Consider the following 12,849-nt stretch of genomic DNA (forward strand, 5'->3'; position numbering starts at 1 on the left):
TGTGTACATAAACTATTTAAACAAAAAGAGACTGGAAAAGAATTACACAACGTAAGACAAATAATTAACTCAATTCCTTATAAACTTGTCTCAATTCCAGGATGTTTCAGACTACTGGTTCAAATAAATCATCTCTGGGTCGTTATGCAAACATGTAGATAAGTTACTTGTACCAAGATGTCAATTTGCCACATTTCATGTTTACTGTATTGGAGGGGTTAGCGTTCACTCCCATAAATACACAGTGTTTTTGCAACAGCCTTCATAAATTCCTAAAAAACAATGCTGGACTGACAGCACTGAAGTTAAGGCCCCTTCAGCCATTTAAAGTCATGCTAGCTGTTGTGCAGCAGATATTCGTATCAATCAGCTCAGGGAGAAAGACAGAAAGAAAGAGAGCAGAAGATTTTCCAGTATTTCGTCCCATTGCTGAAGTTATAACACAAAGGAAATACATTTGCCCATGATCAGAAAAGCATTTGATGCTGCTCCCCATTGCATTTATCTGAAAGGAAGAGAAGTGAGCCTCGTGAAACCCCACATTACCTTTTTCTCCTGAGCAGTAAGATTAGGGGTTCTCACAGGTGCATGGGGTATTCCTTTCCTCCGACCTCTGTTTTCAGGCAAAGGGTTTAAAGGAAGGCCACGACAGATTTCCTTCAGGCTAATCATGGCTGCTAAGGAAATACAGGAGGAAAGGAGAGGCAAAGTGGAGAGGCGTGAGGAGAGAAGAACAAGGGCTGCAGGCAAGCAAGATGCACAGCAATTGAGATGTACCCTGCTCTGGGGAATCTACAGATGACAGCCCGTCCTCTGGCTTTGGAAATGCCTGTGGAGCACAGAGGGCAGGCAGTGCAGATGACACACCTACCCTATCTGTGCCGTGCCATTGGCCCTTCTGTCCACCCCCAAAATGAATGATTCACAGTTTTGCAGTTTCTTCTCTGGGTGCTTTGCAGCAGGAGCTGTACTGAACCATGAGAGCAGTTGGTCACTTTCCCCAATCATCCAATTCCCACGGGGAGTCATGCTCTGCAGCACAAACCTTGCCTGAGATCACAGGGATTGCGTTTTCACATTTCTATAGCTGAGGTACCAACTGCAACTAACCATCATTCATGCCACTGTTCATGCACAAAAGATGGACAGTCTCTATTTGAGCACCCTGGGTATGGGCTGTTCTCAGTGCAGTCCAGGTGTCCATCCCCTGGACAACAGCAGATGTCAAGGATCACAGTAACATTTCCCCTTAGATGTTAGCTCCTCTTAGCCCACAGGCATGCCTGGATTTCAGTAGTATTAAGTTGTTGTACTAGTTTTCTCAAGACAGGCAATAATAGGGAAGAGGAATGAAAGCTTTCAGTTTTAAAGCACTTTTATAGGCCACAGTCAACAAGAGCTGAACAGCCTTATGGTGTTGCCATCCAGACATCAGAAGTAAATGAATATGCTTCACTTTGACTTCCCACTGTTTTCAGCTGCTGTACAAATTACACAGGAGCTTCTTGACCTTTATTATTACATCCACAGAACTACAATCATGGCCAGCGAATTTTCCTCAAGTGCCATAGTTTAAGTCTGATGAAATTATCTGGGAGAAACATTTCAGTTAGTAATCATTACATAATACACCTAAACTATGGAAATAAAAAAAAAAAAAAAAAAAAAGCTGTGCTTTCCCACAAAGGCAGGAATTGACAAGCAAAGAGAACAAAGCATGGTTATTAAATGACAGCTCATTAATATCACGTTGGCTTTAGCTTTAGGACACACTGTGCATCCCCAGTTCCCACTGAAGATGTTGGAGTTGAAAGAACTCAGAACGTCCCAGGGGAGCTGAGCACACAGCAGACTCAAACCTTCTGAAGGATACACTGTCATGTATGGCAGAGAATTGTGCTTTGTGATTATATGTTATTGTTACTGTTTTCAAACAAAAGGCAAAGACAAAAAGGAAGGGGAAATTCTCCTTCCTATCTCAGCATTTTCTATTTGATTTCTTTATTCAAGAACATAAAAATTGGAAGATAAGGGTAAAGTCAGAAAAATCTACTTCAATACAGAAAGATCTACTTCGATACTTCAATAAATAACCATGCCTTACATAAACCTTTCCTTATTCTTTTTTCTATGACCCACACTCTGCAATTCCCTCCAAGGTCTGATTCTATGCACACACGGGCAGAAGAATAACTTTGACTATTCCCACTGAGCTTCACTCTGTGACACCAAGCAGAAGTTGATGTTATTACACCGCTTTACAAGCTGAAGAATCATAGGATCATGGAATCGTTTGAGTTGGAAGGGACCTTTAAAGGTCATCTAGTCCATCTCCCTTGTGATGAACACCTACAGCTCTATCAGGTGCTGGGAGCCCCATCCAGCCTGACCTTGAATGCCTCCAGGGATGGGGCACCCACCACAGAAAGAGAGAAGGAAGCTGGAGGAGCTGTGGGAAGGGCTCACTGCCTGAATTAACATTATTTATAGGGTGCAGCATCAGAACTAGAGTACTTTAAACCCCAGTGTTGGAGGCTCTCTGGGAGCTTTCCGTTGGGAATTACCAACTCCAACAAAATCCGAGGCTAGGATTCAGGATCAGGATCGATGCTGCCAAAGGCAGGCAGATGTTCTAGAGGTACCAGGGCAGACACCGCAGAAAATCACAATTCCCCTCACTGCCTGACTTGTCCCAGCTCCTATCTGCGTTGATGGAAAGAAACTCGACGTGAGTGCCCGAGCAATTAAAAATCCTAAAGCCACCTCGTTTGTCCCCGCGCCCTTCTGGGGTACGGCTATGGGGTGCCGGGCAGCGCCCGCTGCAGGGCGGCTGTCATGTGCAGGGCGGGCGGGCAGAGGGTGCTGCAGGGACAAGGGACAGCAGGAGCGGCCGGGGCGGGCTGAGAGGCTGCCCCCGCCCCGCACGGACGCACGGACACACACACGGACACGGACACGCACAGCCCGGCTCCTGGAGGAGAAGGAGGAGGAGGAGATGCGGCTGTAGAACAACGCGTGCGTCTGAGCGCAGCGAGGAGCAGCCCAACACCGGCGAGGAGGTGCGGAACCGATCCATTCTCCTCCTCCACCCTTTAAAAAAAAAAAAAAAAAAAAAAAAAAAAAAAAAGCACATATAAAGAAAAGGACGATCACATGTTACAGTAATCCCCTTTGCAGCCAGACAGGACCAGAGAACTGCCCCGTTAGGAGCTAGAGATGAGCTTTAGAGGCTGAAAGGGAGGCAGAGGGAAAACTTGAACAACTCCCCGACCCTGGGAGGGAGGGAAGGACCCCGAGCCCCCAGGACTGCCCTCCGGCCCCTTCGCTCCCCTCTCCCCTGGGCACCACAGCGGGCACGGCCGGGGGGGTCCCGCGATCCCGGAGAGCCGCCCTCGAGATCGGGTTTTCCCCTCAGCCCCTCCGCACGCTTCGCTGTGTGAAGCAAATCCCTGGCAGCCGGGGGAGTAGCGGCTTCCGTGACAGCGGAAATAAACTAAAATAAAGCAAAGCAAAATAAAAAGAGAGAAGAGCCAAGGAAGCACTTGCTTCTCATCATCGCTTAGCGAAGGGAAAAAAAAAACCAACCAACCAACAACAACAAAACAACCAACAACTCACTTCTTACAACCTTCTGCTGCAGAGAGCAAAGGGAAAGAAGGCACGGGGCAGAGCCGCTAACAAAGCAGGGGTCGGACCCTATCGGCACCCCAACTGACAGCGGGAGGGGTGAGGAGTAGGGGAGGCTCCGGCAAAGCCAGGAGCAGAACTGAAAGTTTCGAAATAGCATTCAAAGAGCCGCAAAAGCCCGGAGCGATCGGAGCTCTTCCTGCGCAGCATCAGCTCCCCATGGTGCATCCCCGGCGCTGCAGCGGGGATGTGAGCGGCCCCGGCCCGCTGCGTGGAGCGGGTGAAAGCACCGAAACTCCCCGTTATTTATTTATTTATTGGAAGCGATGTACGGGTGACACCCAGAAGGCATCTGAGCCCTGAGAGGGAAAAAAAGAAGAAGAAAAGCCTTCAGATCCAAAAGGAAAACAAGAAGAATGAGACAGCAGCCTTGACCCCTACACTGAGGGGAAGGTGAGCAGAAGGAAAGAAAGACAACACGCGAAAGCCATGCAAGCACCAAACCTGTAGATTACTGCAGCTATTTTTGCTTCACCGAGGACAGATATTTTACTGACAGCCATGCAGCATAAAGGCATCATGCTGATTGTGTTCTTGGAATGTTTTATTTCTGGCTATGGAGAAGCAGGTAAGTCAAATAAATCAATGTTGCCATTCGTGAAACAATTTATCCTAAGCTGGGCAAGCAGAAAGGGAATAGAAATCAAATCTGTGAAGCATGATAATTCTTTTTTTTTATGTCTAAATCATTATTTAGATTGAATTTTGCAAGGAATCTGGGCTAGTGAATGTATACAAATGCTTCTTACTCCCTGCAATATGCTGCTTTATAGCTCAGCCTCATCCCAAAGACTTACAATAGGAAGTACGTTCCATATATTCTCAAAATAATTTTTAAAAGTATTATTCTTGTGATAGAAGAAAAATTAAAGAGGTGGATGGATTGAGATATGCTGAATATTTGTTTTGAGGAAGAAACACTGCTGTCCCTGGCAGGACAAGAATAAAATGACAAGATCCTTGGACAGCACCACTGAAGGAATCTGAGTTTTTATTGTTAACTTCATTTTGCATCATTAAAAGTCAGAGACACTGAATTACCATTAATCCAAGACAACCCATTCATTCAGGGTACTCCCTGCTTTGATAGTTAACATGCAGTGGATAGGATTAAATGAGCAGAGAAAAAAAAAATGAACTAGGGCAGAAAGAGAAGTAAGTTGTGTGTGTATATGTGGGTGTACAAATGAGCACATATAGGAATGGTATAGCAGTACTGGCATTTACATAGGGTTCTACAAATAACTGGATTATGGTAGAGACTAATTCCTTACGGGAAAGAAAGCAAAGCATTGGATTGTTTTCTTCTTCCTATGATTAACACATCCTTAAGGTTAAAGGGAAAGAACTGTGCAGGTCAGATGAAAAAATATAAGCAAGCATTGATAAAACAATATGACCTTGGTGACATCCCAGTGGGATAGTGGTTTGGGAACTCTGTAAGGCAAAGAATCTTGGTGGTTTAAATTCCATCTGTGCACTCCGAGTACTGGGACAGGTACAAAACTCCTCGTGGTGATTTTAAAGTGACTGAAGAGTTCAGATGTCATGCAGGTTCCTGAAAGCCAAAGGCACACCAGGTGATTTCAGCTCAGGCTATGGCATTGTTAGAACCTTGTTGATGACACTGACATCAGGTTTCCATAAGTGCAAGAGTTATTTTTGTAAAAACTGAAAACAGCTCATAAATTTATAATCCTGCCAGATCCTCCTGTGACTCACTTGGGAAAAAGTTCAGCTATCGCAACACTGCAGGGAATGATCGGAGGGAGGATGTGGTACCTCTGTGCTCTTATGACTTACCCTGGGCATTCATTAGTTTCCCAGGCTGGGACTTTCCCTATAAGATACATATAGTGGCACATAGCACAGGAGGGCTACGAGACATCTTGGAAACTTGCTGATGCTGTTGTAGAAAGCAGCTTGTTATAAGCCAAGCTGAACTTGCTCTGCATCCAAGTCACAAAGTGAAAATGAATCTGTGAGGAAATGCAGCCCACAGCTGACTGCTTGGAAAGTGAGTTTAAGGGGAGTGGATGCATTCTGCATGGAGCTAAACAGTCTCAGAATAATGGTGTTAGGACACAGATTAATGGCAAAATAATTCGATATCAAGGTGATGACATTAAGGATTCACAGTCACTTTAAATAAATATACATTGCGTGGTCAAAAGGTTGCACAAACCACCAGCTCATGAAAGGACAAGGGCTACTTGTTGGTTTTCAATTCTTTTCTTAATTCTATCTATTTGTTGTTGGTGTTTCTTTTTTGTTTTGTTTTTGTTTTGTTGTTGTTGTTGTTGTTTTTAAAAAAAGCAAGATAAAAATCCTGAATTAACCTTCAGTCTTAACAGGTCCTAGCAGAGGCTTCGTCAGCACTGCTGAGATTAAGGCTGTCTCTGACAGCATTTAGCCCATCCATGTGAAACATATGCAGCCTTTTCCTGAGCAGACAGGTGTACAGAGAAGTATGTCTTTGATATATTTCATTGCTCTATGCAGTCAGTTCCCTTTTCAGCACTATAGTTGGTCCGTCCTGGTCAGAAGCGAAACACATTGCTGGGCAGTTGTGTGAGGATGCATGGGGTACAGTATTTATGGGCAGAGCCATGGCTGCCTTCTGTGTGCAGTTGTCAAGATTGGATCCTGAGATGTTTAAGTACAATGGAAACAGGTAGTTAGGCTGGAGGAGTCACAGAGGCTTGATGCAGGTGGAGGGCTTTACTGACCTCACATGAACTCTGTAACAACCTGGAAACTCCTGCATGGCAGCTTGCCAACTCACTGCATGTTGGCCTCAGACAAACCAAAGGGTTATAACAATTCCCTTGTCACCAGCATTGAGAACTGAGGTTAGATTAAAAAAAAAAAAAAAAAAAAAAACAACTTGAGCAACTCATGTCTCTAGGGTGGTTAGCTTTAGAACACTTCTTAAAAATTTCTTATTAAGAAGTTAACCAGATGCAGAACAAGTGAAATCTAGGTTGGACATGGATGCTGAAAATGCTGCTCTATCAACAGAAGATGCCACATTCTATTTGGGTCTGTGAAAGTTGCTCTCCTGTCCCACTGTAAGTGACTCAAACACACACAACCCTGACTTCTGTATATGGAAAAGGAATAAGAATCCCACTTCAAATGACTCAGAGAATATTAGGCACCTTTCCAGCCCTGTCATCAGGTTTTGACTCAGATGCCATATGACCTTTCTCCTGTTGGATATCCAACAGAGGGTTAAAAAAAAAAAAAAATCAACTATCTAAAAAACAATTGAACATGTTTTTAATCAATATCCATAAGGTTACAAGGCTCCAAAGTAAGAGACCTGTTTGAAATGGTGCCCCAGTCACACCACTAGTGTGACCTTCCCTGAAATGAAGGGTTCCTTACTCATCAGATAACACCATTCTTACTCATCAGATAACACCATTCTTACAACACGTGCCTGGTGCCTCTGGCCTGCCACTCTGCCATGGAGCCCAAGAAGAGTAGAAAGAGACAAACTAATGATATCATTTATGGAGCCAAGCTGCCCAACATGGAGAAAAAGCTATTCAACTTCAATAACATGCAGCACCCACACACAATCAAACTGTTAAGTGTTTAAGAATTACTCAGCGAGCCCTCTTGGGGTAAGTTGCTCATTTTGCCTGGCTGCTGTTTCTTTTCTGCAGCGTCCCCATCCCTGTCCAAATTCCAAAGTTTCATGTTGTTTCCACAGAATCAGTGAGTGATGGAAAGACTGCAATATCCTTGTAGCCAAGCAATGTTCTGCCAATTGATTTCTTTGAATGCAAAGCTTTTAATCGACTGCAGATTTTGCTGTCCAACATCTCTCCTTCTCTCAAACTCACTTCTGCTAATTTGCATGATGCTCTTCTCCCATTTTTCTAATGACATAGCAGTTTGAACAGGAACTGTTTATGGATGTGGCTGCATTAACGGGCAGTGCAGATAAGCCTTCTTGTGACTGTTGTTCAGAAATACAACCACATTCTTCCTTCTTTTCCAGACTCAGCTGAAAAAAATACAAGACTGATTGTCCATTTATAGGAAATAGAAAAAGCAGCCATTCTTTTTTGCTTTCTCACATTGTTGTCTGCAAAGCTTCCCTGACGCAACTTCTTATAGTTACAACTCCAGCGTACCATTTGCTCTGAGAAAGCATCCATAGTGTGATGCGTCAGCAAAGATGGACTTCCTTTTAGTTATTGTAGTCTATAACCCAATAATGTTTGTAACATGAGTCCACTGCTTGTCAAAACTAAGCAATCTAGACCTCTTGTCCAGACTATTCCAGAGCTAATGCTTGTTCAAAACACAGCTATAAGACTGGTCCCACTAAAATTCTCTGGATGCAAAGACGATACCTTACCACTGCACTGAACTAAATCACTCACTCTCCAATTTACTTTAAACACAGAAATTGCTGTGCTTTTCTTATTCCCAGTAATTTTTAGCAGAGCTTAGACATGAACAAGTCAGACACCCCCACCTTACCTAGTCTAAGTGCCACTTACAAAGACCTTCTTGAGGCATTGCAGTTGCAGGTCATTATATTTTTGCTGACCTGTAAGATGGTTTTACCTTTATTTTAGGAACTCTGCATGACCCAGTGACATTTACTTTTCAGAGCAGAAGGATTTGGAGTGTTGATTGTTCTGCAAAAAGAAGAAAGCTCTAAATATAGTTTGTGGGAAACCTAAGACCTTTCTTGTGTAAGGAAATACTCAGAGAAATTGCAAGCTACTCTACAAATAACAATCTCTGAACCTCTACTAGCCTCAAATAGAATAAGAAGTTTACAATCAGAAAGAAAAAATAACTGAAATGGTCACCAAGCAGCCAGGATGATGTGAGGGCGCAGTGGAGGATCTCCAGTAGTGCTAAGAACCAACTGCTCAGTTGAAGATGAGGAGCAAAGAGCAGAACTGATAGAATCAACATCATCTCTTTTCTTACAAGCTGACTTCTGAAAGCCCTTTCCCATAAAAATTCATCTCTGTGCTGGCAGTGGTGTTAGTCTGAAGAGATCCTTTTAAGTACTGGAAGGCTGCAGTCCTTAGTACACAAGATGTTTTCCAGAATAATGTTCATCCCTTGCTCTTCTTGCCTGTGCAGAACTGTCACTGAGGAACTGAGAACATAAGCAATTCAGAAACAACACCGTGCAGGCTGGATGCATTTTGTCACCTTAGACAATCTTCTGGGAAATAATAAGACCTGTTTCACCCACATACATTCACAATTTGAGTAATTTTCGTAAGACTGAATCAAAAAGCATTTTCTTTTGCCTAACCAGACTTGAAATTCTATTTTGCCTTGGGAAAGACCAACTATAAATTGAGTAGGGATTTTAAAATTTCAGCTAGAATCTTGAACTAATAGCTGACTTTTGAACTGCTCTTACATTAGCCCATGTTTATGGTCATTCTATGTTTCACTGGAAGGATCATTTCCTGTGGGACATACACTGAGTCATCTGATTTGCAACCTCTTGAATTAGATTTATGACCTTGCAAGGTCAGACTTTAACTCATTCTAGGCAGGTAAGTTTCAAGGAGAACACTATATCATTACATATGCAGTTTTCTCCAGTTTGGTAATAATGTTTTGGGGCTGACCTGCAAACCTGGTGTCACAAAACACTAATATCCAAACAGCATCTCCGCCCTTTCATAATTTAGAAATAAGTAAATGCATACATTGGAAATACCAAAACTTTTCTTGCCAGTATTTGCCAATTTGGCAAATAGGATACATTCACCTATCTCCGTGTCAAGGTGTTTAAACAAAAGAGAGACTTTTTTTTCAACTCTGCCAAGCATTTGCAGCTTCACCTGATCTCAGTAGGAGCGCGAGAAACTCAGCACCTCTCAAAGTTAGGTCAGTAAGACATAACTATAGAGAGAAGTGCTTTCTTCATGGTTTGCCTGCATAAATAGTGTCTGTAATTTTTCTGGGGAGGAATCATCTCTTTTTTAATGTATCTATAATGCAGAATACAATTCAGTTTTCCTTTCTGATTACAGTGAAAATAAATGCTTTGCATAGAGTCAGTCCTCAAATAAACAGCTGTACTAGAGTGAGAGTAAGAAAACAAAAGATAGTCTATTAAGTTATGTTTAACTAACGCAACTGCATTTTCAACAGCTATCAAGGACTTTCAAGTGCTTGTGGGTAAATGTATTCCCTAAATACCTTCATTTCCAAGTCAGGCATCAAAAACAAGGCCTAGATGTATAGAGAAACTCCCCCCAGACTTCATATGAAAGGATGAAGTAGCTCTCCTGAGAAGTCCTCTCGGATGTCCATCCTCACACAAGGACTCAAACCTTTGCACAGTCACCTGTTTTACAGCTTGAGAACTATTTGAGAAATTCTGCTTAGCATTGTTTCCTTTGTCTGTCTCTCAGATCCGGTGAGGCTACGAGCCTTCCGCTGCAGTGGCCGTTCCTGCAACCCTCCGGTGGGAAACCTCGCCACAGGGAGGACACCCAGCACTCTCACCACGTGCGGGCAGAACAGCACAGAGCTATACTGCTCCTACCCAGACCAAAGCATCCTTCACCCAGCCTCCCATGGCTGCGGGCAGCCTCGCTGCACCAAGTGCAATGCCAACCAGCCTGATAACTCCCACCTCCCTGCTGACATGACCGATGATTTCTTTGCAAACCCAATATCCTGGTGGCAGTCTGCCCAAGGGGTGCACAGGGAAGAAATTAGGCTGGACTTTGAAACGGAGTTCTACCTAACGCACGTCATTGCTGTGTTCAAGTCACCTCGCCCAGCTGCAATGGTGTTGGAAAGGTCCCAGGACTATGGGCAGACGTGGAGGCCCTACAAATATTTCTCCGTCAACTGTACTGCGACTTTTGGGCTCCAGGATGACCTCACTGAGGAAGGCTCCATGTGCACTTCCAGATATTCAGATGCAGTACCCTGTACCAGAGGAGAGGTAAGCAATAACTGGGGTTTGGACAAAGCTTAATGTCAAGCAGCTCAAGACTGGTGAAAGTTGGAAAGCATGTGCTCAGAGAGATACCACGCATGTAAGCTGAGAAAGGTGGGCACTCCTCAAAAGCTTCATCTTAAGGAAATAAAGGGAAAGAAAGAGAAACAACATCAGTGAAAATACTTACATTTCTTTTATGAGTGTTGCAGAGGATAGAATTAACATTGCTTATTTTTACAATGCAGCTTATAATAACTGAAGTAAAATTCTACATTGGTAGAACCTAATTTTCTGTTTATCACTTTTAGGGTGACATGAACATCACCCTCTAAGCTCTTTTTTTTTTGTTGTTTTTTTTTGTTTTTTTAAATGCTTTTTTCTATACAAAAGGCCCCAGATGGTTCAAATATGTATTTCTCCATACATTTAATGCAACCATTCCTGCTAAGGGTATCATCTCACATTGTACCTACCTATAAACCTCAGAAATAAGACAGGAAGTGGGACTGAGTAACCAGGCTTCACTAGTGAACTGGAGGAAAGGGTCCTCCCTTGGTATGAATACTCTAATTAAATAAGCAGAGGGCTTTCCTCTAAAATAAGTATACAATTGTTCTGAGACATTCCCAAGAAAAACATTACTGATGTTATCAGTGTAATGCTATAATACAATGAAAAGCACACACAGTAGAAGGGTAGGAAAGTCCTAGGCTGCAGCAAGCGAGAAAAAACCCAAATGCAGCAGTCATAGACACAGAAACAAAGGGAAAAATAATAATAATCTGCTTACCCTTAGAAGAGCCTCAAGTAAACAAGGACCTCTAGCAAGATACCCTTGCCTCCACTGCCAACCCTTAAATGAGGTCTGGGAAGGGCTGGATCCCAATTCCATCATTCCAATCACTCAGGGGTATTGCATGGCATTGCATGCACCTGAGCTCCCCTGGGTTGGCCCTCTCTTCCCACCACGTGCTCGATCTCTTGTTCAGGCCCTGACTTAGCATTTCTGCTACAATCAGATACTTAGTTTAATTACAACCCTTTTAATTCATTAATCTCAAAACAATGTAGATGGGAAGGAAGGTAAGTATGATTGGTATCTTTTTTTAGAGGAGATAGAAAAGCACACCTAGAGATTATGAGACATTCCTATAACCTCACCAGAGACTGGAATCCTTTCGCTTCCTTTTCTCTTCCCTAGAGAAGTCACAGTCCTTTTGGTTTCCGTGTCTGGAAATGATCACACAGGTTTGGCATTAATAGTACACTGCAAATTAAGCTCAACAATTCCAATAGTCTTCAGAAGAAAAATTAGTGTACTTACTGAGACAGAAAAAACAACAGTAAGGAGACACGGAGTTAATATTTGTGCAGCAAAGCTGGAAAACATCTCTGTGTATTAGAAATCTGGAGCAAATCATATAACTACTGTCTTGTTCCCGGAGTAGTAATTCTGCTAGTCAGTTGTTAGAATACATTTAAGTCAAATATATCCAAATGTCTCCTGTTGGGAGATTACAGTTTGCCACGTCAATATAGAATCTACGCAGCTATTAGGATTTTTTACTCTTTTGTGCCTTCCAATTGAAAATCTGGAAGTATTTTCAGGATCTATTTAAAGATTTTCAGCATACATTAAGGGTCCTGTTGTCATTTCACAGATGATGAAAGACTAGCACAGAAAGGTGAAGTGGTTTGTGGTGGAACAACACAATTCTGGTGGAATAAAGGGTAGAATCCAGTGTTTGAGACAAATGGTTTGGCCTTATACAAAAAACAACTCTTCCTTCTATATACAGTATCTCCTTGTTGCCCTACACTATGTTGGTTTTCATGCTTGCTTAACCTTGGGGAATATCATTAAGACCATGTGTTGCTGCTAAAACAAATCTGAGAGTTGGTTGGCAGAAAATCAAATAATAAAACATTCATCCAACACAAGCCTTTGTGATTACAGGTGTCAAAATGATTCTTTCAACTCAGGCAGCAACCACACTGAAATGAATACATGCACACTTAATCAATCTGTGCTGTAGTGGTAGATGTTAGAAAACAATAGTAACAGTAAGAATGTTCATAAATGTACAGGCCATACCTCTGCAGGGTTCCCAAATGCTTTAATGAATTGTTACAGGAATTGAATACCTGCAGAGGTCACTTCCTCCATGGGATGGAGAGTTGAAGTTTCAAAGCAGCACGCAAACATC

The 12,849-nt window shown here is 42.8% G+C and overlaps 2 protein-coding genes across 6 annotated transcripts in view; one reads left to right on the forward strand and one right to left on the reverse strand.

The window, feature by feature from the left end:
* The window catches only part of UROC1 (urocanate hydratase 1), a 69,556-nt gene that overhangs the window by 33,407 nt on the left and 23,300 nt on the right, over positions 1-12,849 (reverse strand). Inside the window, exons 1-2 of one of the 5 annotated variants that reach the window (XM_010718550.4) lie at positions 778-827; positions 547-677 (exon numbers count right to left, since the gene is read on the reverse strand). The exons of 1 other annotated variant lie outside the window; for it this stretch is intronic. In XM_010718550.4, the coding sequence (XP_010716852.1) occupies positions 547-672 (126 nt within the window). In that variant the 5' untranslated portion in view covers positions 673-677; positions 778-827. Of the gene's footprint in view, positions 1-546; positions 828-11,803; positions 11,873-12,849 lie in introns of those variants that run through there. 3 more of the 5 variants (XM_010718552.4, XM_085235921.1, XM_019620132.3) reach the window with 3 other exon arrangements.
* Positions 2,918-12,849, forward strand: part of LOC100541214 (netrin-4) — a 46,206-nt gene continuing 36,274 nt past the window's right edge. The window contains exons 1-2 of the mRNA XM_031555575.2: positions 2,918-4,255; positions 10,104-10,645. Of these exons, the coding sequence (XP_031411435.2) occupies positions 4,189-4,255; positions 10,104-10,645 (609 nt within the window). The 5' untranslated portion in view covers positions 2,918-4,188. The remainder of the gene's footprint in view (positions 4,256-10,103; positions 10,646-12,849) is intronic.

Source organism: Meleagris gallopavo, chromosome 14 (genome assembly GCF_905368555.1).
Source record: "Meleagris gallopavo chromosome 14, MGAL_WU_HG_1.1, whole genome shotgun sequence".
Taxonomy (NCBI): domain Eukaryota; kingdom Metazoa; phylum Chordata; class Aves; order Galliformes; family Phasianidae; genus Meleagris; species Meleagris gallopavo.